The 26612-nt window shown below is 49.9% G+C and overlaps 1 protein-coding gene across 1 annotated transcript in view; it reads left to right on the top strand.

The window, feature by feature from the left end:
- Window positions 1–26612, top strand: part of ttc27 (tetratricopeptide repeat domain 27) — a 312286-nt gene that overhangs the window by 38507 nt on the left and 247167 nt on the right. Inside the window, exon 5 of the mRNA XM_056291937.1 lies at window positions 13087–13189. Within this exon, the coding sequence (XP_056147912.1) occupies window positions 13087–13189 (103 nt within the window). The remainder of the gene's footprint in view (window positions 1–13086; window positions 13190–26612) is intronic.

Raw genomic sequence — 26612 nt, 5'->3', positions numbered from 1 at the left:
GCCCTCCCCGGATCAGCTGAGGGGGTGGAGCAGCGACCAGGATGGGGCAGCTTGGAAGAGTGGGGTAATTGGCCGCATAGATTTTCTCCCTTAATTCGTCAAGTGGGTTGTTGGTTCTACCATGCCGGACCCATACCAACATGTCTCCAGCTCAAAACATGTAAGGAAAAAAAGGTGTACTGTCCCTTTAATGTGTCATTTCATCCCACATCATCTTTTAGCTGATGAATCTGTCAGTACCAGACATCATGTCAACGCTGGCTGTCAAGATAATGTCACCAAACTGCTGATCGTCTTTCAGTTGAAGGTTCACCCCCTGCTTCACTGCCCACCCAGCACCCCCTGCTTCACTGCCCACCCAGCACCAGCTGCTTCACTGCCCACCCAGCACCCCCTGCTTCACTGCCCACCCAGCACCCCCTGCTTCACTGCCCACCCAGCACCCCCTGCTTCACTGCCCACCCAGCACCCCCTGCTTCACTGCCCACCCAGCACCCCCTGCTTCACTGCCCACCCAGCACCCCCTGCTTCACTGCCCACCCAGCACCCCCTGCTTCACTGCCCACCCAGCACCCCCTGCTTCACTGCCCACCCAGCACCAGTTGTAGTACCAAGTAGTCTGGGTACCAACCGTCAGTCTCCATGGTGCATCTGATATCGCCGTGTTGGTGTTGTTCCTACGACATCATGAGTAGTGTTGCTGCAGGACCGTCATCACAGCTGACTAACCATGTTGTTGTGCTGTCCTTCTGTGTGACTCGGGGGGGGGGGGGGGGGACGGTTGTTGGTTAGCGTGGACTAGCTGTCAGTTCGGTGAGGTTGAGGTTGAGGTTATGTTAAGTTAGCTTTGGTCTTTTTCCCTGTGTCGCAAAGGCACAACATCACCTTTTTTTTTTAATTCCCCCCCCTTTCTCTCCCCAATTGTACCCGGCCAATTACCCCACTCTTCCGAGCCGTCCCGGTCGCTGCTCCACCCCCTCTACCGATCCCGACCCGTCCAGTTGCACTTGATTCAACTCCTTTGGATAACCATGACCTGGATGAATGAGAACATTCACAGACATCGTGTAGAGTCTTTTCTCTGCTGTTCCACACTGTTACGGCTCATTTTGACCCGTAAGACGACAGAACGTAGTCAGCTGTCCAGAGTAACGGGGAGTGCTGGAGGGAGGTGGAGAAGAGAGTGCAGGCAGGGTGGAGTGGGTGGAGAAGAGTGTCGGGAGTGATGTGTGACAGAAGGGTACCAGCTAGAGTTAAAGGGAAGGATTACAAGATGGTTGTGAGACCAGCTATGTTGTATGGTTTGGAGACAGTGGCACTGATGAAAAGACAGGAGGAGGAGCTGGAGGTGGCAGAGATGAAGATGATAAGATTTTCACTGGGAGTGATGAAGAAGGACAGGATTAGGAACAAGTATATTAGAGGGACAGCTCAGGTTGGACGGTTTGGAGACAAAGCAAGAGAGACAAGACTGAGATGGTGTGGACATGTGTGGAGGAGAGATGCTGGGTATACTGGGAGAAGGATGCTGAATATGGAGCTGCCAGGGAAGAGGAGAAGAGGAAGGTCAAAGAGGAGGTTTATGGATGTGGTGAGGGAGGACATGCAGGTGGCTGGTGTGACAGAGGAAGATGCAGAGGACAGGAAGAGATGGAAACGGATGATCCACTGTGGAGCCCCCTAACGGGAGCAGCCGGAAGTAGTAGTAGTAGTAGTAGTAGTGGTAGTAGGAGTAGTAGTAGTAGTGGTGGTAGTAGGAGTAGGAGTAGTAGTAGTGGTAGTAGTAGTAGTAGGAGTAGTAGTAGTGGTAGTAGGAGTAGTAGTAGTGGTAGTAGTAGTAGTAGGAGTAGTAGTAGTGGTAGTAGGAGTAGTAGTAGTAGTGGTGGTAGTAGGAGTAGTAGTAGTAGGAGTAGTAGTAGTGGTAGTAGTAGGAGTAGTAGTAGTGGTAGTAGGAGTAGTAGTAGTAGTGGTAGGAGTAGTAGTAGTGGTAGTAGGAGTAGTAGTAGTAGTGGTAGTAGTAGTAGTAGTAGGAGTAGTAGTAGTGGTAGTAGGAGTAGTAGTAGTAGTGGTGGGAGTAGGAGTAGTGGGAGTAGGAGTAGGAGGAGTAGTAGTAGTGGGAGTAGGAGTAGTAGTAGTGGTAGTAGGAGTAGGAGTAGGAGTAGTGGGATTAGTAGTAGTAGTAGTGGTAGTAGCAGTGGTAGTAGTAGTAGTAGTGGGAGTAGGAGTAGTAGCAGTGGTAGTAGTAGTAGTAGTGGGATTAGTAGTAGTGGTAGTGGTAGTAGTAGTAGTAGTGGGATTAGTAGTAGTAGTAGTGGTAGTAGTAGTAGTAGTAGTAGTAGTGGTAGTAGGAGTAGTAGTGGTAGTAGTAGTAGTAGTAGGAGTAGTGGTAGTAGGAGTAGTAGTAGTAGTAGTAGTAGTAGTAGGAGTAGTGGGAGTAGGAGTAGTAGTAGTAGTAGTAGCAGTAGTAGTAGTGGGAGTAGGAGTAGTAGTAGGAGTAGTAGTAGTGGTAGTAGGAGTAGGAGTAGTAGTAGTGGGATTAGTAGTAGTAGTAGTGGTAGTAGTAGTAGTAGTAGTAGTGGGAGTAGGAGTAGTGGGAGTAGTAGTAGTAGTGGGAGTAGTAGTAGGAGTAGTGGGAGTAGTAGTAGTAGTAGGAGTAGGAGTAGAGACAACAGAAGGGGTATTACAACCCATTGTGCGACGCCCTCCCGCCTTGTCAACAGTGGTAAAGATGGGAAGCGAGGAGACGCACCACAAATCTACACACCACCCACTTCAAATTACATAGGGGTGTGTGTGTGTGTGTGCGTGTGTGTCAGTGTGTGCGTGTATGTGTGAGATTATACACATGTAGCACGCACAGGCTGGTGCGAGTATTTGTGCGGTGGAGGAAATCGATCGTGTGAGACAGTTCAGACGCCACATGACCACACAGGCAGAGCAGGTCTTCCTGCACCGGTAATGAGGTCAGAGGTGGACATCCTGACACAGCTGTTTTCAGGGCTCAACAGTGGGGTCTGAAGGGGGGGGGGGTTGTGGGGGAGGGGGGGTTAAGAGGAGAGAAAACCCCTTACTCTTTCTTTTGCGCTCAGGTTGTGTTTCTGTCAGATGCACAGCCCCACAGCGTGGCTGGGAGTGAGGTGCTGAGGCATCGGCTGAAGAACGTGAGGCGGAGGGTTAACTGGGGGGCCCTAAGAGTAACCCCATCATGAGGCGGGGGAAGACTGAAGTCAGTACGGTCCAGTCTGTGAGACGCTAAAGCTAAGCTAGACTTAAGCTAGGCTAACATCACCGTGCATACAGGCTGCAGAAGAACAAACGACATCTAAACCGAATTAAAGTCGCACATTGTTGGGCCTCCGGGTGGCGTGGTGGTCTATTCCGTTGTCTACCAACACGGGCATCGCCGGTTCGAATCCCTGTGTTACCTCCGGCTTGGTCGGGTGTCCATACAGACACAATTGGCCGTGTCTGCAGGTGGGAGGCCGGATGTGGGTGTGTGTCTTGGTCGCTGCACTAGCGCCTCCTCTGGTCGGTCAGGGTACCTGTTCAAGGGGGAGGGGGAACTGGGGGGAATAGCGTGATCCCCCCACGCGCTACGTCCCCCTGGTGAAACTCCTCACTGTCAGGTGAAAAGAAGCGGCTGGTGACTCCACATGTATGGGAGGAGGCCTGTGGTAGTCTGCTGCCCTCCCCGGGTCAGCAGAGGGGGTGGAGCAGAGACCGGGACGGATCAGAAGAGTGGGGTCACTGGCCGGATACAACTGGGAGAAGAAAAGGGGGGAAATCTGAAAAACACAACAAAACATGGAAATATAACAGTGGGAACAGAGGTGTGTAGTTGTGGTGAATATGGACAGAGGTGTGTAGTTGTGGTGAATATGAACAGAGGTGTGTAGTTGTGATGAATATGGACAGAGGTGTGTAGCTGTGGTGAATATGGACAGAGGTGTGTAGTTGTAGTGAATGTGAACAGAGGTGTGTAGTTGTGGTGAATATGGACAGAGGTGTGTAGTTGTGGTGAATGTGAACAGAGGTGTGTAGTTGTGGTGAATATGGACAGAGGTGTGTAGTTGTGGTGAATGTGAACAGAGGTGTGTAGTTGTGGTGAATATGGACAGAGGTGTGTAGTTGTAGTGAATGTGAACAGAGGTGTGTAGTTGCGGTGAATATGAACAGAGGTGTGTAGTTGTACTGAATGTGAACAGAGGTGTGTAGTTGTGGTGAATATGGACAGAGGTGTGTAGTTGTAGTGAATGTGAACAGAGGTGTGTAGTTGTGGTGAATGTGAACAGAGGTGTGTAGTTGTGAATATGAACAGAGGTGTGTAGTTGTGGTGAATACGAACAGAGGTGTGTAGTTGTAGTGAATTTGAACAGAGGTGTGTAGTTGTGAATATGAACAGAGGTGTGTAGTTGTGGTGAATATGAACAGAGGTGTGTAGTTGTGGTGAATGTGAACAGAGATGTGTAGTTGTGGTGAATGTGAACAGAGGTGTGTAGTTGTGGTGAATGTGAACAGAGATGTGTAGTTGTGGTGAATGTGAACAGAGGTGTGTAGTTGTGGTGAATATGAACAGAGGTGTGTAGTTGTGGTGAATATGAACAGAGGTGTGTAGTTGTGATGAATGTGAACAGAGGTGTGTAGTTGTAGTGAATGTGAACAGAGGTGTGTAGTTGTGAATATGAACAGAGGTGTGTAGTTGTGGTGTATGTGAACAGAGGTGTGTAGTTGTGGTGGATATGAACAGAGGTGTGTAGTTGTGGTGAATATGAACAGAGGTGTGTAGTTGTGGTGAATATGAACAGAGGTGTGTAGTTGTGATGAATGTGAACAGAGGTGTGTAGTTGTGGTGAATATGAACAGAGGTGTGTAGTTGTAGTGAATGTGAACAGAGGTGTGTAGTTGTGGTGGATATGAACAGAGGTGTGTAGTTGTGGTGAATATGAACAGAGGTGTGTAGTTGTGGTGAACATACCTGACAGTGAGGAGTTTCACCAGGGGGATGTAGCACGTGGGAGGATCACGCTATTCCCTCCAGTTCCCCCTCCCCCTTGAACAGGCGCCCCGATCGACCAGAGGAGGCGCCAGTGCAGCAACCAGGACATGTACCCACATCTGGCTTCCCACCCGCAGACACGGCCAATTGTGTCTGTAGGGACGCCTGATCAAGCCGGAGGCAACACGGGGATTCGAACCGGCGATCCCAGTCAGGATACTCTCGATGGTTGTAGAGGTTGCAGAGTTCATGCCAACTTCCTCAGCCTGCGGAGGAAGAGAGCCATCGTCCCATCACCTCGATGACGGTGCCGGTGTGGTCTGACCAGGTCAGCTCCTCCCTCAAGTTCACTCTGGGGAAGCTGAAGCTGCTGAATCTCTCCACTGCTGCCCCGCTGACGTGGATGCCCCCCCCCCCCGCAGCCTCCTGAAGTCCAGGGCTCGAAATTAATGATGTCCCGATGTCCCGGGGACCATAAAAAATCCTACTGGGACACAAATATATTTTGTCTGGGACAATTCCGGGACAGTGAAAAAAATTGTCAAAGTAAACTTCGAAATAGGTGTTATTTGCAAAGTCATTAATTATGAGTATCTAGACGTTACTTTGTCGTCTGAATAATTTAATAAAAACGTGTGAACGGCGAAACCACAGAAGGCTTACGTTCTTGCGGCACCTCACGATAGGGCAGTCAATCGCCTGTTCGTGCAAATCATGGAATGCATTCTACGTCATCCACTCTGCCAGTGGCTGCTGCTTGACTCGCTCCAATGCAGCATTCATAGAGCCAGAGCGATAGACCATCATCAACATTCATAGAGCCAGAGCGATAGACCATCATCAACATTCATAGAGCCAGAGCGATAGATCATCATCAACGTTCATAGAGCCAGAGCGATAGACCATCATCAACGTTCATAGAGCGATAGACCATCGTCAACGTTCATAGAGCCAGAGCGATAGACCATCGTCAACGTTCATAGAGCCAGAGCGATAGACCATCGTCAACGTTCATAGAGCCAGAGCGATAGACCATCGTCAACGTTCATAGAGCCAGAGCGATAGACCATCGTCAACGTTCATAGAGCCAGAGCGATAGACCATCGTCAACGTTCATAGAGCCAGAGCGATAGACCATCGTCAACGTTCATAGAGCCAGAGCGATAGACCATCGTCAACGTTCATAGAGCCAGAGCGATAGACCATCGTCAACGTTCATAGAGCCAGAGCGATAGACCATCGTCAACGTTCATAGAGCCAGAGCGATAGACCATCGTCAACGTTCATAGAGCCAGAGCGATAGACCATCGTCAACGTTCATAGAGCCAGAGCGATAGACCATCGTCAACGTTCATAGAGCCAGAGCGATAGACCATCGTCAACGTTCATAGAGCCAGAGCGATAGACCATCGTCAACGTTCATAGAGCCAGAGCGATAGACCATCGTCAACGTTCATAGAGCCAGGCCGATAGACCATCGTCAACGTTCATAGAGCCAGAGCGATAGACCATCGTCAACGTTCATAGAGCCAGAGCGATAGACCATCGTCAACGTTCATAGAGCCAGAGCGATAGACCATCGTCAACGTTCATAGAGCCAGAGCGATAGACCATCGTCAACGTTCATAGAGCCAGAGCGATAGACCATCGTCAACGTTCATAGAGCCAGAGCGATAGACCATCATCAACGACAGTTAAAAGAAGAAGAAGAGGGGTCCGCAGTGGTGTAGCAGTCTAAGCATCGGTTTTTCTGTTGATGCAGTTGCCCACTGGGGACCGGGGTTCGCGCCCTGGTCTCGTCAGATCCGACTATGGATGGACTCGATGAAGCAGCAATCACTGGTAGCACTGTCTTCGGGAGGGGGGCGGAGTCGGCTTGTGTTCGTCACATGAATGCGTCTCTGGGTGTGTCGGAAAAAGCAGGGGTTCGGCCTGGATTCGCCTCGTCACGAAAGTGGCGAGGCGTCTCCTTCGAGACTGCCGGCCGGAGAGATGCAGTTGGCGAACGCACGCAGTACGTTGGTGGGTGTTTGAATTAAAATAGGGATCGATTGGCCACTAAATTGGGAGAAAAAGGGAAAAATCAGAAATAAACTTAGAAAAGAAGAAGAAGAAAGAAATGCTGAGGTGGTTGAATAAACAGCCCCCTGATGCAAGCCCCAATACTGCCGACTCCCGAAACTCCCGAAACTAATATTCATATGTTCAATAAAAGCATAAGTATTTTAAACTTATATGGTGGACCAGAGTCCATGGTGTGATGATTAAGTGACAAAAAAGGATCAAATTATATGTATTCTGCATAATTGGGGGGGGCGACGACAAGAATTAAAATTTGGGACACTGTTGGTTATATCCGGGACAATACAAAGTAGAATTCGGGACAGTTTTGGGACACTGAGGAAAAAAGTTAATTTCGAGCCCTGCTGAAGTCCACTATCATCTCCTTAGTCTTATCGACGCTGATATGGAGGTCACTGTGCTGGCACCATGTTATTAAGGTCTGCTCGGCACTGGGGCTGCACGAGATTGGACAAAACTCACATGGTGATATTTTATCCCGGCCAGTCTGTGGATACACAGCCTCCTAGGTGGACCCTCGCATGAATGAGAGAGAGACAGAGAGAGAGAGAGACAGAAAGAGAGGGACAGACAGACAGAGAGAAAGACAGAGAGACGGCGAGAGAGAGAGAGAGAGAGAGAGAGAGAGAGAGAGAGAGAGAGAGAGAAAACAAAACCGATGAATGAGAGAAGAAAAACCCACCTGGTCTTAGGGATGATCTGAACGTTTTAAAAACCACACAGCCGACTCGAGCCAAGGTAAATCAGTTCCTCTGGACACATTTATGACAGATGCCCTTCATCACTCATCTACATGACCCTTCAGCCATACAGCTGACGTTTCTCTGTTTGCAACAGAATCTTCCCCGTCGGTGTCTTCCTCCCTCTCCTCACTCATGGTCAGGGTGTCTTCCTCCCTCTCCTGGCTCATGGTCAGGGTGTCTTCCTCCCTCTCCTCGCTCATGGTCAGGGTGTCTTCCTTCTTCTCCTCGCTCATGGTCACGTTGTCTTCCTCCCTCTCCTCGCTCATGGTCAGGGTGTCTTCCTCCCTCTCCTCGCCCATGGTCAGGGTGTCTTCCTCCCTCTCCTGGCTCATGGTCAGGGTGTCTTCCTCCCTCTCCTCGCTCATGGTCAGGGTGTCTTCCTCCCTCTCCTGGCTCATGGTCAGGGTGTCTTCCTCCCTCTCCTGGCTCATGGTCAGGGTGTCTTCCTCCCTCTCCTGGCTCATGGTCAGGGTGTCTTCCTCCCTCTCCTCGCTCATGGTCAGGGTGTCTTCCTCCCTCTCCTGGCTCATGGTCGGGGTGTCTTCCTCCCTCTCCTCGCTCATGGTCAGGGTGTCTTCCTCCCTCTCCTGGCTCATGGTCAGGGTGTCTTCCTCCCTCTCCTCGCTCATGGTCAGGGTGTCTTCCTTCTTCTCCTCGCTCATGGTCACGTTGTCTTCCTCCCTCTCCTCGCTCATGGTCAGGGTGTCTTCCTCCCTCTCCTCGCCCATGGTCAGGGTGTCTTCCTCCCTCTCCTGGCTCATGGTCAGGGTGTCTTCCTCCCTCTCCTCGCTCATGGTCAGGGTGTCTTCCTCCCTCTCCTGGCTCATGGTCAGGGTGTCTTCCTCCCTCTCCTGGCTCATGGTCAGGGTGTCTTCCTCCCTCTCCTGGCTCATGGTCAGGGTGTCTTCCTCCCTCTCCTCGCTCATGGTCAGGTTGTCTTCCTCCCTCTCCTCGCTCATGGTCAGGGTTTCTTCCTCCCTCTCCTGGCTCATGGTCAGGGTGTCTTCCTCCCTCTCCTGGCTCATGTTCGGGGTGTCTTCCTCCCTCTCCTGGCTCATGGTCAGGGTGTCTTCCTCCCTCTCCTGGCTCATGGTCACGTTGTCTTCCTCCCTCTCCTCGCTCATGGTCAGGTAGTCTTCCTCCCTCTCTTCGCTCATGGTCAGGGTGTCTTCCTCCCTCTCCTCGCTCATGGTCACGTTGTCTTCCTCCCTCTCCTCGCTCATGGTCAGGTAGTCTTCCTCCCTCTCTTCGCTCATGGTCAGGGTGTCTTCCTCCCTCTCCTTGCTCATAGTCACGTTGTCTTCCTCCCTCTCCTCGCTCATGGTCAGGTTGTCTTCCTCCCTCTCCTCGCTCATGGTCAGGGTGTCTTCCTCCCTCTCCTGGCTCATGGTCAGGGTGTCTTCCTCCCTTTCCTCGCTCATGGTCAGGGTGTCTTCCTCCCTCTCCTGGCTCATGGTCAGGTTGTCTTCCTCCCTCTCCTCGCTCATGGTCAGGGTGTCTTCCTCCCTCTCCTGGCTCATGGTCAGGTTGTCTTCCTCCCTCTCCTCGCTCATGGTCAGGTTGTCTTCCTCCCTCTCCTCGCTCATGGTCACGTTGTCTTCCTCCCTCTCCTCGCTCATGGTCAGCTTGTCTTCCTCCCTCTCCTCGCTCATGGTCAGGTTGTCTTCCTCCCTCTCCTCGCTCATGGTCACGTTGTCTTCCTCCCTCACCTCGCTCATGGTCAGGGTGTCTTCCTCCCTCTCCTCGCTCATGGTCAGGGTGTCTTCCTCCCGCTCATGGTCACGTTGTCTTCCTCCCTCTCCTCGCTCATGGTCAGGGTGTCTTCCTCCCTCTCCTCGCTCATGGTCAGGGTGTCTTCCTCCCTCTCCTCACTCATGGTCAGGGTGTCTTCCTCCCTCTCCTGGCTCATGGTCAGGGTGTCTTCCTCCCTCTCCTCGCTCATGGTCAGGGTGTCTTCCTTCTTCTCCTCGCTCATGGTCACGTTGTCTTCCTCCCTCTCCTCGCTCATGGTCAGGGTGTCTTCCTCCCTCTCCTCGCCCATGGTCAGGGTGTCTTCCTCCCTCTCCTGGCTCATGGTCAGGGTGTCTTCCTCCCTCTCCTCGCTCATGGTCAGGGTGTCTTCCTCCCTCTCCTGGCTCATGGTCAGGGTGTCTTCCTCCCTCTCCTGGCTCATGGTCAGGGTGTCTTCCTCCCTCTCCTGGCTCATGGTCAGGGTGTCTTCCTCCCTCTCCTCGCTCATGGTCAGGGTGTCTTCCTCCCTCTCCTGGCTCATGGTCGGGGTGTCTTCCTCCCTCTCCTCGCTCATGGTCAGGGTGTCTTCCTCCCTCTCCTGGCTCATGGTCAGGGTGTCTTCCTCCCTCTCCTCGCTCATGGTCAGGGTGTCTTCCTTCTTCTCCTCGCTCATGGTCACGTTGTCTTCCTCCCTCTCCTCGCTCATGGTCAGGGTGTCTTCCTCCCTCTCCTCGCCCATGGTCAGGGTGTCTTCCTCCCTCTCCTGGCTCATGGTCAGGGTGTCTTCCTCCCTCTCCTCGCTCATGGTCAGGGTGTCTTCCTCCCTCTCCTGGCTCATGGTCAGGGTGTCTTCCTCCCTCTCCTGGCTCATGGTCAGGGTGTCTTCCTCCCTCTCCTGGCTCATGGTCAGGGTGTCTTCCTCCCTCTCCTCGCTCATGGTCAGGTTGTCTTCCTCCCTCTCCTCGCTCATGGTCAGGGTTTCTTCCTCCCTCTCCTGGCTCATGGTCAGGGTGTCTTCCTCCCTCTCCTGGCTCATGTTCGGGGTGTCTTCCTCCCTCTCCTGGCTCATGGTCAGGGTGTCTTCCTCCCTCTCCTGGCTCATGGTCAGGGTGTCTTCCTCCCTCTCCTCGCTCATGGTCACGTTGTCTTCCTCCCTCTCCTCGCTCATGGTCAGGTAGTCTTCCTCCCTCTCTTCGCTCATGGTCAGGGTGTCTTCCTCCCTCTCCTTGCTCATAGTCACGTTGTCTTCCTCCCTCTCCTCGCTCATGGTCAGGTTGTCTTCCTCCCTCTCCTCGCTCATGGTCAGGGTGTCTTCCTCCCTCTCCTCGCTCATGGTCAGGGTGTCTTCCTCCCTTTCCTCGCTCATGGTCAGGGTGTCTTCCTCCCTCTCCTGGCTCATGGTCAGGTTGTCTTCCTCCCTCTCCTCGCTCATGGTCAGGGTGTCTTCCTCCCTCTCCTGGCTCATGGTCAGGTTGTCTTCCTCCCTCTCCTCGCTCATGGTCAGGTTGTCTTCCTCCCTCTCCTCGCTCATGGTCACGTTGTCTTCCTCCCTCTCCTCGCTCATGGTCAGCTTGTCTTCCTCCCTCTCCTCGCTCATGGTCAGGTTGTCTTCCTCCCTCTCCTCGCTCATGGTCACGTTGTCTTCCTCCCTCACCTCGCTCATGGTCAGGGTGTCTTCCTCCCTCTCCTCGCTCATGGTCAGGGTGTCTTCCTCCCGCTCATGGTCACGTTGTCTTCCTCCCTCTCCTCGCTCATGGTCAGGGTGTCTTCCTCCCTCTCCTCGCTCATGGTCAGGTTGTCTTCCTCCCTCTCCTCGCTCATGGTCAGGGTGTCTTCCTCCCTCTCCTCGCTCATGGTCAGGTTGTCTTCCTCCCGCTCATGGTCAGGGTGTCTTCCTCCCTCTCCTGGCTCATGGTCAGGGTGTCTTCCTCCCTCTCCTCGCCCATGGTCAGGTTGTCTTCCTCCCTCTCCTGGCTCATGGTCAGGGTGTCTTCCTCCCTCTCCTGGCTCATGGTCAGGGTGTCTTCCTCCCTCTCCTGGCTCATGGTCAGGGTGTCTTCCTCCCTCTCCTCGCTCATGGTCGGGGTGTCTTCCTCCCTCTCCTGGCTCATGGTCAGGGTGTCTTCCTCCCTCTCCTGGCTCATGGTCAGGTTGTGGTTGACGGTGTCTTCCTCCCTCTCCTGGCTCATGGTCGGGGTGTCTTCCTCCCTCTCCTCGCTCATGGTCAGGTTGTGGTTGACGGTGTCTTCCTCCCTCTCCTGGCTCATGGTCGGGGTGTCTTCCTCCCTCTCCTGGCTCATGGTCAGGGTGTCTTCCTCCCTCTCCTCGCTCATGGTCAGGGTGTCTTCCTCCCTCTCCTGGCTCATGGTCAGGGTGTCTTCCTCCCTCTCCTGGCTCATGGTCAGGGTGTCTTCCTCCCTCTCCTGGCTCATGGTCAGGGTGTCTTCCTCCCTCTCCTCACTCATGGTCGGGGTGTCTTCCTCCCTCTCCTGGCTCATGGTCAGGGTGTCTTCCTCCCTCTCCTGGCTCATGGTCAGGGTGTCTTCCTCCCTCTCCTGGCTCATGGTCAGGGTGTCTTCCTCCCTCTCCTGGCTCATGGTCAGGGTGTCTTCCTCCCTCTCCTGGCTCATGGTCAGGGTGTCTTCCTCCCTCTCCTGGCTCATGGTCAGGGTGTCTTCCTCCCTCTCCTGGCTCATGGTCAGGGTGTCTTCCTCCCTCTCCTGGCTCATGGTCAGGGTGTCTTCCTCCCTCTCCTGGCTCATGGTCAGGGTGGGGTTGTCGGCTCGTGGAGTCTGCTGTGGCTGTTCTATCAAGAGTGATTGTGACTGGTGTTTTGCTGTGCATCCAGAGCCTGCAGGTCACTCACTGGCAACAAAGTCTGTGGGGGAAAGAGGAAAACACATCCATTAAGCTGCAGCGTTTAGAAAAGTACTCTACTAGAAGTGTACAGGAAGTGTACTGGAAGTGTACTAGAAGTGTACAGGAAGTGTACAGGAAGTGTACTAGAAGTGTACTAGAAGTGTACAGGAAGTGTACTGGAAGTGTACTAGAAGTGTACAAGAAGTGTACTGGAAGTGTACTAGAAGTGTACAGGAAGTGTACTGGAAGTGTACTAGAAGTGTACAAGAAGTGTACTGGAAGTGTACTGGAAGTGTACTAGAAGTGTACAGGAAGTGTACTGGAAGTGTACTGGAAGTGTACTAGAAGTGTACAGGAAGTGTACTGGAAGTGTACTGGAGCTGTAGTGGAACTGTACTGGAAGTGTACTAGAAGTGTACTAGAAGTGTACAGGAAGTGTACTGGAAGTGTACTGGAAGTGTACTAGAAGTGTATAGGAAGTGTACAGGAAGTGTACTGGAGCTGTAGTGGAACTGTACTGCATCTGCAAGCTTTGCTTTATCTGTCTTCACCATAACTTCCAAGCTGCACTGTGCTGAATTACCTCCCCTCTCTCTGTGGCGTGTGTGTGTGTGTGTGTGTGTGTGTGTGTGTGTGTGTGTGTGTGTGTGTGTGTGTGTGTGTGTGTGTGTGTAGCTACTACCCTGGTGGACCCTGCGCTATGTGAAGCTCCACCAGCAGATCTTGGAGACACGTTCCTCAGAGCTTTTCAACCTGGCCAAGAGCAGCATAGAGAAAGGTCAGCACACCTGTACACACGCACCACATACACACACACACACACACACACACACACTACACACGCACCACATACACACACACACACACACACACACACTACACACGCACCACATACACACACACACACACACACACACCAGATACACACACAACATATACACACACACACACACACACACACACACACACACACTACACACACACCACATACACACATACACACACACTACACACGCACCACATACACACACACACTACACACACACCACATACACATACACACACACATACACATACACACACACACACCACATACACATACACACCAGATACACACACAACACATACACACACACACACACACACACACACTACACACACACACAAACACACACACACACTACACACACACCACATACACATACACACACACACTAGATACACACACCAGATACACACACAACATATACACACACACACACACACACACTACACACACACCACATACACACATACACACACACACACACTACACACACACCACATACACATACACACACACATACACATACACACACACACACCACATACACATACACACCAGATACACACACAACACATACACACACACACACACACTACACACACACAAACACACACACACACTACACACACACCACATACACACACACACAAACACACACACACACACACTACACACGCACCACATACACACACACACACACACACACAAACACTACATACTTACTTAGGCTTAAGGTTGTCCGTCGTGTCGGACGATGACAATCCTGCCTCTGCTAATTGTGAGTCTTCTTGTGGCTGTAAAGCCCAATCCGCGATCCACACTGTCTGCCACAGACAGAAGAGGTGAGAGATCACTGACTGGGGGTGTAGGTGTGGTACTGGCTTCACGTCTCCTTTAGACGTCTCCTGGTCCGTCCATCGCCTCGCTCCTCCTCGAGCTTTTGCACCCCTTGTTGACAGAGCTGCCGCCAGATGGAGCGTTGGGCGGCAGCGTCCTCCAGCTGGCTCGGGTTCGGGCTGCACTCTTTCATGATGGTCTTCAGTTGGTCTTTGTACCGTTTTTCTGGCCCCCTGCCAGGTGGTGGCCAAGATGTAGTTGGCCATGCAGCACTTCTTTAATTTTTAATGATCAGTAGTTTTTATTTTCCTTTAACACAAATACAGGCCGTGACATCAGACATGGATTACAGAGATGGAAGGAACAATGTAACAGGGCCTACTGGACAATATCAAGAGACAGACACGTTAGGATTAAGGGTGATCACGAGACGAGTCTTGACAGTATACAAGACAATAGGAACAGCAGAGAGAAAATAAAAACATAGTTGGCAGATAGAGAGTAGTCTATAAATAGATGTTAAGATATAGATTAGTTGTCTCAGATCACACGGGGCCTCTAATGAAGGAAATATAGTGCGTCCACTTGGCCTCGTATTGCTCCACCTGGTTGACGAGTCTAAAGGAGAGTCGCTCGTGTGCTGCCACAATTCCCAGATGGGAGAACCCTACATTGGTGTGAGGTAGGGTGGCCGACCTCCACTCTGTTACCATGAGCTTTCTACCCAACATCAGGGCTGTCTGGACCCACTCTGCCCGTGCTCGTGGAAGGGCTTTTAAAGGAGTAGGGTCTCCCAGAACAAAGAGGCTTGGAGAAAATGGGACGTCTGTTGTTAGCATGAGTTTGATATTCTCATATATACATAGCTGTCCAGAATTCTTGCGCAACACGGCAAGACCACAGCATGTGGATCAGCGTACCCGGGCCCTCCCCACACCTCCAGCAGTCAGGGCTGTCTCTTAGTTTCACCCTGTATAACCTTGAGGGGGTCCAGTATACCCTGTTAATTATTTTGAACTGGACTAATCTTGTCCTGAGTTCCCGTGATGTTTTCTTATAATTCCTTAAAATGTTTTCCCACTCCTGACTGGTAAAGGTAAGATTAAGGTCGATCTCCCAGATTAACTTTAAATTGGATCCCAAACCATCAGAGTTTTTAGTCAACAACAAGTAATATTTTGAAGCTTCATGGCCTGTGCCAAACACCTTAACTATATCCGACAGTACATTTGAACTATGCGGGGTTGTGGAGATAGACCCAAAAGCTTGAGACAAGAGGTGTCTTAGTTGAAGATATCTCCAGAACTGCTGTTGGGGGAGGCCATACTGTTGCACAAGCGCCGTGAATGATTTCATCGTACCACCTTCATTATATAGATCTCCTATAACCAATATTCCTTTGCCCGCCCATTGTGTCCAAATAAATGGTTTTTTGTCAATCTTCAACTTGGGATTCAACCAGATACTGGCTGCTAAGTTCAGGTGGGGATTGAATTTGAGTCTAATTGAGATTTGTTTCCAAATCCATTGAGTGTTGACAACTATCGGATGGGTCATAGCTTCTGTAGGCAGTGCAGCGGTCATAAGATGGAGGGGAGGGAGGGCATCACAAAGTGTACTTTCGATGCCAAACTGGGGGGGGGGGCGCGCTCGGGAGGTAAAGTCCAGTGGGCAAGATGCCTGAGACCAAATGCTTGGTAGTATAACAGTAAGTTTGGGATACCCAGCCCACCCTGGTTCACTGGCCTTTGTAGTTTTTTCAAATTAAGTCGGGGGCGTTTACCATCCCAGAGGAATCTGCTACATAGCTTGTCAAATTGTTTGAAATATTTAAGCGGGATTCTCACTGGGAGTGCTTGAAGAATGTAGTTGAACTTCGGTGTACAGGTCATTTTCAAAACATTAGCTTTCCCCCATAGTGACAAGTAAAGAGGAGTCCATCTTTCAATGTCTGCACTAAATTGACTCAGTAGAGGTTCGATGTTGACCTTCACTAGATCATCTAGTTTAGGGGGGAAAGTCACACCCAGGTATTTAATGCCATTGCTGGGCCAGGAGAATTTACCTCCCTGGAACAAGGTCTTGGGGCAGTACGAGGTTAAGGGGAGGGCTTCTGATTTCTGCCAATTAACTTTGTAACCTGATAAATGAGAGAATCTGTTTATAATTGTAAGCAGTGCAGGAAGGGAGCGCTCAGGGTCTGAGACTAGAACTAGGATGTCATCCGCGTAAAGCATCAGCTTGTGTATTGATTGACCAATTTGTATCCCTGGGAATGCTGGTTCTAATCGAATGGCCGCCGCCAGTGGTTCAAGTGCAAATAGGCCCGGAGAGATGCCGTCGCCCTGCCTGGTCCCCCTACCTAGCTCAAACCAGGGTGAGATCAGGCCATTAGTTTGCACAGCAGCTTTGGGATGTGTGTACAGGAGTTGGATCCAGGTGATGAATGTATTGCTAAAACCAAATGACTCCAGGGTGAGGAATAGGTAAAGCCACTCAATCCTGTCGAACGCCTTTTCTATATCCAGAGATATGGCCGCTGAGGGGGAGTTCGCATCACGAGTGGCCCACATAATGTCTATCAGGCGTCTGATGTTGTCAGCATAGCTGCGTTAGGGGATAAAGCCCACCTGATCAGGGTGGATCAGGGTGGTGATGACTTTGTTGAGTCTGTTGGCTAGCAGTTTCGATAGCACCTTTTCATCATAGCCAAGCAATGAGATGGGCCTGTAGCTTTTACAATCTACTGGATCTTTACCATTTTTTAAAATTACAGTAATAACTGCTTCCATCAGGGAGGGGGAAGGGAGCCATTTTGAAACGCCTCTGTGTACATATCTAATAGCATGGGGGCTAACTCCAGTGCATAGCACTTGTAGAATTCAGCTGTGAAGCCGTCAAGGCCAGGGGCTTTACCTGATGGTTGGCTTCTAATGACCTCTACTATCTCCTCAACAGTGATGGGCTCATCTAACAACTCACGCTGCTCATCAGACAGAGTGGGGAGGTTCAGACTACCAAGGAGGGTTCGGATTTCCTCACTGTTCGCCTGCAATTCAGAAGTATACAGGCTGGCGTAAAATTGTCTAAACTCTGCATTGATGTCTGAGGAGTCTGATAATAGGGTCCCCCCCTGATCTCTAATCGCCAGTATGGCGCTCATTGTCTCCTTCTGCTTTATGTATCTGGCCAGCATTCTCCCCGCTTTGTCTCCCTCTTCAAATTGTTTTTGCCTGGCTCTGAATAGGGCAAGCTCTGCTTTCTCAGTGAGAATGGAGTTAAATTGATATTTAAGACGTGTAAGTGAGGTTAAATTAGTAGGCGTCATGTTTTGTATATAGGCGGTCTCGGCTGTCTCAATTTGTTTTTCTAATTCAATTTGTTTAGCCATATTCCGTTTTTTCTTAAAAGAGGCATGTTGAATGACATGTCCTCTTAGGAAGGCTTTCATGGCTTCCCATGCTGTTCCCATTGATGGGGATGTTAGTAGATTAGTTTCCTTATAGAGGTTTATTTGGGCTCTTAAGGATTCTCTGAAGCCAGCATCCAGAAGAAGGCTTGAATTCATCCTCCATCTTGGAGTCCTATTCAACTTGTTAAAAGGGAGAATGCTGACCATTACGTGAGCGTGGTCTGAAATGTGAATACTACCAATACTAGAGGATATTGCAGAGGATACAATGGAGTCTGAGATAAAGAGGTAATCAATCCTAGAGAGTGGGCCATGAGGTGGGGAGTAGTATGTATATTCTCTGGAAGTTGGATTATGTAGGCGCCATACATCTACCAGGCCCAGATCCTTGCACATATCCTTCAATACACTCACTGACCTACGGGGTTGGGGCCTTGAAGGCTGACGATCCAGAACAGGATCCCACACCTGATTAAAATCTCCCCCCATGATGACTGGGTGGTCTCCCATCTCCCTCAATTTACACTCCAACCTACTAATAAAGGATGGGTCTTCAATATTGGGCGTGTAGGCATTAGCTAGAATAACTGAGTGGCCCTGTATTTCAGCTAGAACTACTAAGATCCTCCCTGAATCATCTGTGGTCTCCTTAATGCATTTATATTGGAGATGCTTATTAATCAGTATAGCCACCCCCCTATTGTGGCTAGATCCACACGCTACAGACACATATCCCACCCACCCAGTACGTAGTTTTCTTGCCTCCTGATCTAATAAATGCGTTTCCTGGAGAAACCCTACATCACAGTGTTTGGATTTCCGATAAGACAAAACTTTTTTCCTCTTAACTGGCGAATGTAGACCCTTAACATTTAGGCTCAAGTAGCACACTCCCTTATATGACTGCATACTGTGCGTGTCCAATATGTTTTTTTTTATACCCCCATCTGCCTTAGTAGACTCACACAAAAAACAAGAAAAACACATGGCGTGGGCATTCAAAGAAACCAACACATGAACAACTGTGAGTTGTGTAAACTCTGCCATGCAGTCTAACACTGCTTAGCTCTAAAACAAAACAGAATGGACTGCCACTCGTAGAAATACGCTGCTCTCAGACCAAACCGGCATGGCTTTCAACTATTGCAGATGATTGAACGACGTCAACGCTCATGAACTAAAGAGCGAACTGGTAGCCTAATTTAACACAATTTTTTTTTTCAAAAATAATTTTATTGCTTTTCACACAGGAAGGCAAGTGCATTTATACAGTTATACAGTAGAATTAAGAATGATTGTGTTAGCAGTGGAACAATAAAGACAACAGTGTTATAATTGTCCTGCTAGTGATACAAAAACCCATCCCTCAAAGCAAGCCCACCCAATTCTTGAAACCCCCCACCCCACCACCCATCCCATGAACCACCCATCCCATGAACCCTCCTCTCCACCACCCATCCCATGAACCCCCTTCCCCACCCTCCACTCCAGTCCCCCCCCCGCCCACTATCCCGCCCGTTCCCCTGGGGTCACATTCATACACACACATTCATTTCAAGGGAGAGGGGAACGGGGGGGGAAAAAGGGGGGGGCCACTAAAGAGAGTTGAGAGAAAACATGGTAAACGAAGAGAGATGGTAAACTAAAAGGAATAAAATAAGGATAACATGAAAAGAGTGAATAATGAATAATAAAAAAGGGGGGGGTTGGGGTCAGCTCTGATCAGTCAGTTTCTTCATTGATAGTTAAGGTGTCAGTGTGTTCTAAGAGGGGTTGCCGAGTTTTACGAAATGTCTGTAGAGAACCCTTTAATGAGTATCTAATTTTCTCAAGCTTGATGCAGTGTAGTATCTGCTGAATCCAGCTATTGTGAGTGGGAGGGGAAGAGTGGGTCCATTTAAGAAGTATGAGCCTTCGGGCAAGTAGAGTAGTAAATGCAATAACTTGGTTTGTGGCCTTAGGAAACATAGGTTGGGATTCGGCAACTCCAAGGAGGGCAGTGAGAGGGACAGGGTCTATCACTGTCTCCGAGACGGTATTTAATGTACCAACAATGTTTGTCCAGAACTCAGCAAGCCACGGACATGACCAGAACATATGTATGTAATCAGCTGGAGACTGTTTACATCTGTTTACATCTGTCTGGATAAATCCTAGCTAGTCTAGCGTTGGTATAGTGGACTCTATGTAAAACCTTACACTGCAATAAACTGTGTCTTGCACATATAGAAGAAGTGTGTACAAGGTCTAGTGCCTGCCACCATTGCTCATCTGTCATAGTGGTCCCGAGGTCCTGGTCCCAAGCGGCTCTCAGGGAGTCTAGGTGAGTTGGGTTTAGTCTGAGTATGTTATTGTATAGGATTGAGATGAGACCCTTACGACTAGCGTCTGGACACAGAAACGAGTCTAACTGTGTTTCTGGTGGGCGACCAGGGAACTGTGGGAACTGGTTTTTAACAAAGTGCCTGATTTGGAAGAAGCGGAACAGGTGGGTGTGTGGAAGGTTAAATTTTGTTGACAGCTCTGCAAAGGAGGAGAAAACACCATTAGCGTACAGATTGTAGATGGTTGATAGTCCTTTTTCTGACCAAATTTGGAACACTGGATCAGAGCAAGATGGTAAGAAGAGGTGGTTTCTATATACTGGGGCTAGACCCGTTGGAGAGTGCAGGCCAAACTGCTTCCTAAACTGGTTCCATAATTTAACACAATTAACCATGAGCAAACATGTTAATGTTACCAACACTATGCAAGTATGCAAAGCCTTTTTTCAACCTCGAGCAGAGTGCACTGACATAACAAAACTGTTAGGCTGTCAGGCGAGTTAACGTTATGCTCTGCCTGCAACCAACTCCTTCACACGCACTCATACACACCCCCATGTAGTCAGACGATTGCCTTACAACATTTAAAGCTAAAATCAAAATTCACGTCCAACAAATAGAGAACAATAGCCTAATACGGCTTTAGCCTAAGTGGTGAAGAAATGAATACTAAAGTATAGGCTAATAAAATAAACCCTGACTTAGTCAGATAAACACAGGCCAGCTCATTGTAAAGTAGAACAGACGTTTCAAATGAGCTTGGATGTTACCTGTACGTTACATCTTTGAGAGATTGGCAATCCTGCCCAAGGCTTGATTTAGGGGAAAAAAAGTTATGTTCTAACGTTAGCCTACTGGCTGTGCCATGTAGGCTATGGGCAGTGAGGAACGATGTTCAGAAGTCTATGGCCCATATGGATCAGTGGTCAAGTGTGTGGGCTCAAGTTAAGTCAGTCACAGGGTCTTGATGTACTCTAGGGCTTTTCTCGGGTCCTCGAACTCATGTCGCTGTCCTTCCTGACCCTAAGGTTTGATGACCAACACCGCCGGAAAACGCAGGGAAAATGCAACTTGGCGTTCATGGAGCACCTCCTTGCATTGCTTGAACTGTCTGCGTTTATCATTCACCGCCTTTGCATAGTCAGGGAAGATCATGATGCGATGCCCTCTCCATTCCAGTTTACCCTTGTTTCAGCTTGCTTGCATGATCCGGTCACGGTCCTGAAAGCGCAGGAACCTAGCCACAATGGCCCTCGGTGGTCTGTCGTCTGTTCTCCATGGGGCTAGTGCACGATGGGCTCTGTCCAGTTCCAAACCTTTGGGAAAGTCCAGACCCAAGATATCCGGGATCACCTCGGTTAGACATAAGAGACCCCCTTTATCCTCACAGGACTCGGGAAAGCCTACGAACACAAGGTTGTTGTGGCGGCCTCGGGAGTCTAGATCATCCACCCGCAGCCGGAATTGCTCAAGCTCGGCCTGGGTGGCAGGCGGGTCCTTCTTCAGGGCCTTTCGCTATCCTCCAGGAAGCCTAGCCGACCTTCGACGTCGGACATGCGTGTGTTAATGGCAGTCAGTTTGGACTCCATGGAGGTGATGGTTCGTTGGATTTCATCAAGCTTGTTGTTGTGCCCAGTGGACATGTTTGTCAGGAGGGTGTATATATTCTTGATATCAGTGGCCACGTTGCTAGCAGTAGGCTCATTGTCTGTGATGCTAGCAGTAGGCTCCTTGTCTGTGATGCCAGCAGTAGGCTCCTTGTCTGTGATGCTAGCAGTAACGTCAGCCAACCCACCACGCTTGTCGCTGCTAAGTCGATCAGGAGAGTCTGCTCTTTTTGACGTTGACATTTCTTCGGTTGTAACTTTGTTTTAGCGCAGCAAATATTAACTATGGCGTCGTTCAACTATAATTTAAAACTTATTTTAAAAGCCATGCTGGTCAGAGACGGTCTTCAAGCAGCCATTCTCAAACTCCGCGTCACGTGACTCGGCCATACAGCACTTTATGTGGTAAACGCTCCTTCGGCATCCTGATGACGTGACCGAGCCAACGAAGTTGGTGCTGGGTGATGGTAACCTCCATGCTGATGCAGTTGGTCTTGCGGAGTATTTCAGTCTGGGGCACTCGGTCACGCCAGGTTATCCTTAGGATGCATTGTAGGCATCTGATGTGGAAGGCCTCAAGCATCCTGAGGTGGAAGCTGTACAGGGTCCACGCCTCACAGCTGTAGAGGAGAGTCGTGATGACAACTGCCAAGTAGACAGACATTTTGGTGTGGCGGTTGAGGTCTTTGTTTTGAAAGAACCTTCTCCTAAGTCTGCCAAGAGAGGATGACGCTTGTTTAATCCGGTTTTGTATCTCCCTGTCGATGCTGCAGTCATCAGAGAGGAAGCTGCCCAGGTATTGGAAGGATTCCACTGTTGTGAGTGGTTTGTCGGAGATGGTGAAGGTTGGTGAATACGATGGAGGAGTAGATGCCCACTGGCATACTACTTCAGTCTTTTCCACGTATGTCCTTGCAGCAGCTGCAAGGGTAGCTTGCAGTGCCTCCGATGTGTGGGCCACAACTGCACAGCCATCTAAGTACTGTAACTCGATGATGTGCTCAGATGTCATTTTTGTGACCGTTTGGAGCCTACGGATGTTGAACAGATTTCCATCAAGCCTGAAGTCCACAGTAACCCCACTGTCCTTCCTGATTTCCTCGTGGAGCAGCAATGTCACACAGGAGGAAGATGTTAAAAAGAAGTGGAGCAAGGATGCACCTCTGATGTACCCCTGTGCACACCCTGAAGGGCTCGGATTCCTGGCCTCCAATGGTCACACGCGCCATCATCCCTACATGAAATTGTTGAAGGATGATGACAAACTTTCCTGGGCAGCCAAACTTCAGGAGGACGTTCCATAGGATGTCCCTGTTGACTGTGTCGAACGCCTTTGACAGGTCGATGAAGGCTATGAAGAGGTCCTGGTGTTGCTCCCTACATTTCTCCTGGAGTTGCTTTGCTGTGAACACCATGTCCACAGTACTTCTAGTCCTCCTGAACCCACACCGTGACTCAGGTAACAGCTCCTCTGAGATGTGTTTTACCAGCCTGTGTAGCATGAGTTTGGTCAGGACTTTTCCAGCAACAGCCAGTAGTGAAATGCCACGGCTGTTGCCACAGAGGGACTTGTCTCCTTTGCCTTCATATATGGAGATGATGTTAGCATCCCTCCACTGCTGACGGACGGTTTCATTCTTCCATATGTGTGAGATGAATAGGAAAAGTGCATGGGTGCAGAGGTAGCCTCCTTGTATAAAAATGTCTGCAGGGATACTGTCAGGGCCAGGGATCTTGTTGTTTTTCAGCGACCTAACTGCACAATGAACCTCTTCAAAGGTTGGTGGAAGGTCAAGGTCTTGGATGGTGGGGCGGACAGGTAGTGCATCCAAGACTGAGGGATCTGTTGGGGAGGGCTGGTTCAAAAGGGTTTCTAAATGTTCTGCCCATCTTTTTGTGATGAGTTTCTGATCCTTTGTGAGGGTGGTACCATCATCAGACTTCAGAGGGGAGACAGAGCAGTTTCTTGGGCCGTAGATGGTTTTCACTGCATCATAAAGGTTGTGCATATCGTTTTTATCGGCATGAGATTGTATTTCATTTGCCTTCAATATCCACCACTCATTCTGCAGGGCACGCAATTTTGACTGCACCTCTCTCCTGGATGCTTGCCATTGTTGCCGGAGTGTAGCTGATATGGGATTGTTGAGGACAGCACTGTGTGCTTTGTGCATGCCTTTGAGTATGGTAGTTATTGTGCCTGTGGTGTCATTGAACCAGTCCTGGTGCTTTCTGCTCTTGTAACCGATGAATTGGGATGCTGCCTCATAGAGTCTGGAGCTCATGGAAGACCATTTCCCATCAGTGGAATCATCTGTACTCAAGAGAAGCTCAGCGTCTCCCAGGTTTTCAGCCAGAGAGAGGCGGAGATTGTTCTGGACCTCAGTCTTTTCTAGCCGGGTACAGTCAAGCCTCTTCTTTCCTGACCTCTGGAGACGAACAGCAGGGCGTACTTTCACTTGAAGCCTGGTCATGATGAGCCGGTGATCTGTCCAGCACTCTGCAGAGTGAGTAAGACATCTTTTATATCAGCATGTCTCACAATGATGTAGTCCAACAAGTGCCAATTTTTGGAGCGTGGGTGCATCCAGGATGTTTTCTGTTAATTTTTTAATTGGAAGAGGGTGTTTGTGGTGGTCAAGCCATGCTCAGCACAGAGGCTTAGCAGGCGCAGTCCATTAGCATTGACTTGCCCAATGCCATGCCCACCAATGACACCACTCCACACCTTGTTGTCTTTCCCCACTCTGGCATTGAAATCGCCCAGCAAAAAGATCTTGTCCTCCTTGGGTATATGACGGAGAGCCTCATCTAGCGACTGATAGAAGTGGTCCTTTACGTCATCCTCTGAGGGTAGCGTTGGTGCATAGGCACCTGGGAGGGTGGCATAGCGTTTCTTGGCCAGAGGGATCCTGAGTGACATGAGCCTTTCACTTATGTAAATCGGTGTTTCAGTGAGTCTTGGTCGGAGGCTGTTTTTATTACAAGTCCCACACCATGCAGATGTTGTCCTCCTGCAGGGTATCCCTTCCAGAAGAAGGTGTAGGTGTCCTCCTTCGGGGAGCCTTCATCCAGGAACCTGGTTTCGCTGAGTGCAGTGATGTCAACATTGTAGCGGTTGAGTTCCGCTGCATGAGTGCAGTCCTTCGCTGAGGTCTTTGGGCGTTAACGTCCAGCAGAGTTCTTATGGTCCATGTTGCCAGTTTAAAGGGGATTATTTTCTTGTGTTTATTTCGACCGCAGAGTGGAATGTCCCGATAGGTGCAGTAGCCTATCCAGGATGTTTTGAGTGGGCAATGTTTAGGCCACCTTTTCTAGGCCCCTCCCCAGTTGGGGTGAGCAGTGTGGTTCCTAAATAGGGCTGCTCAGTCACACGGGTCAGCTGAGAGCAGCTGCTACTCAAACCCAGCTGCTGGCGACTGAATATCTCTGTGCCGCTGGCGTGCAGGGGTCTGATTGGGAGCTTCAAGTGCATTCATACCTGCTCCCGTCACCAGACACTCCATCACCGCCAGACTTTGATCCATATTCCGGTTGCTGGTCTCACTGAGGCAGAGGTGGATACCTGCGCAAAGAGATGATTTAGAGTGCAGGTGGGGGTGCGCATGTCCTAGCAGCAGTTCTTCACTCTGAGAGGGTGGGATCCGGTGGCAAGGGGGGCCCAAGACGACCAGCAGTCTTCACAGCTGCAGGAGGCTTCTGGAGCTCCAGTCCGTCGGACGACCGCCTATCATGCGCCGGCATGCACGTTGCTTTTCTCTCAGGGTGTGCTCTCCTAGCCTTTGTCGTCCTAGACTTACCCACGAGGCAGCGGGACAGTGGTTGGTCAATGCCAGGGCGTGTCCACTTCACGTGGACCTGCGCATACACAAGTGCACATACACACACACACACACACACAAACAACACACACACGCACACGTGCACACACTTGATCTAAACCCTCTCTGCATGTGTTTGTGTCAGTGGCAGAATGACTTGAAACGTTTGTGTAATTGGTTCATCAGCGGCTTCAGTGTGGCTGTTTTCAGTGCAGTGTGTCCGTGTGTAGACAGTGTAGAGTTTAAATCTAAGGATTTGGTATTTCAGTGAATGCCTAAAAATACAAAACCACGGAATTTACATGAGCTATTACTAGTCATACTTGTACCGTCAGTGGTGTTGACATCATTATTAAAGCGTCCTTAATGAGTGTGAACATGATGGATGCACATGAGAGCAGATCATTGTTAATCTTCTTTAGTGGGGCTTATAACAACGGGTTGATGTTATCTCCAAATGAGCTTCCAGTGTGAGGGAAGTGAAAACTAAGACTCCTGCTATGACCATAAGACTCCTGCTGTGACCATAAGACTGCTGCTATGACTATATTACTCCTGCTGTGACCATAAGACCCCTGCTATGATCATAAGACTCCTGCTATGTCCACGAGACTCCTGCTATGATCATAAGACTCCTGCTATGATCATAAGACTGCTGCTGTGACCATAAGACCCCTGCTATGATCATAAGACTGCTGCTATGACCATGAGACTGCTGCTATGACCATGAGACTGCGGCTATGACCATGAGACTGCTGCTATGACCATAAGACCCCTGCTATGATCATAAGACTGCTGCTATGACCATGAGACTCCTGCTATGACCATAAGACTCCTGCTATGACCATAAGACTGCTGCTGTGACCATAAGACTCCTGCTATGACCATAAGACCCCTGCTATGATCATAATACTGCTGCTATGACCATGAGACTGCTGCTGTGGCCATAAGACTGCTGTTATAAAACCATAAACCAGGTCCTTTTGGCCTCATGTGTAATGTTCATCACAGCAGGGTTAATACAACATCTGTTGTCTGTGTTAACATCGGACCCTGACATTTTAAGTGGAATTGAGTTCTCATTCATTTGCTCAGTCATTATGTTGCCTCACCCCAGAATCAAAAGTAAAAGTTATTTAAGGTTAATTGTACCAAGGCAATTTGCGACCTCCAACCTGCAGCAGCGACAGAAGTGATGGGAAGTGATCCATCACGACAAAAACCTCTCTGGTTTACAACTGAAGTGACTTTCTGCTTCTGGGGCTGTTGCATAGAAAGAGTCCCAGCATCATTATGAGCTAAGGAGTGATGAGGAAGGTGGCAGCACAAATTAACTTTTGCAGCAGCCTCACCCAGGGCCCTCCATGCAGTGTC

This window comes from Lampris incognitus, chromosome 13, assembly GCF_029633865.1.
Source record: "Lampris incognitus isolate fLamInc1 chromosome 13, fLamInc1.hap2, whole genome shotgun sequence".
NCBI classification, from domain to species: domain Eukaryota; kingdom Metazoa; phylum Chordata; class Actinopteri; order Lampriformes; family Lampridae; genus Lampris; species Lampris incognitus.
The sequence above is the reverse complement of the archived record's forward strand: the minus strand, read 5'-3'. Positions and strand labels throughout refer to the sequence as shown.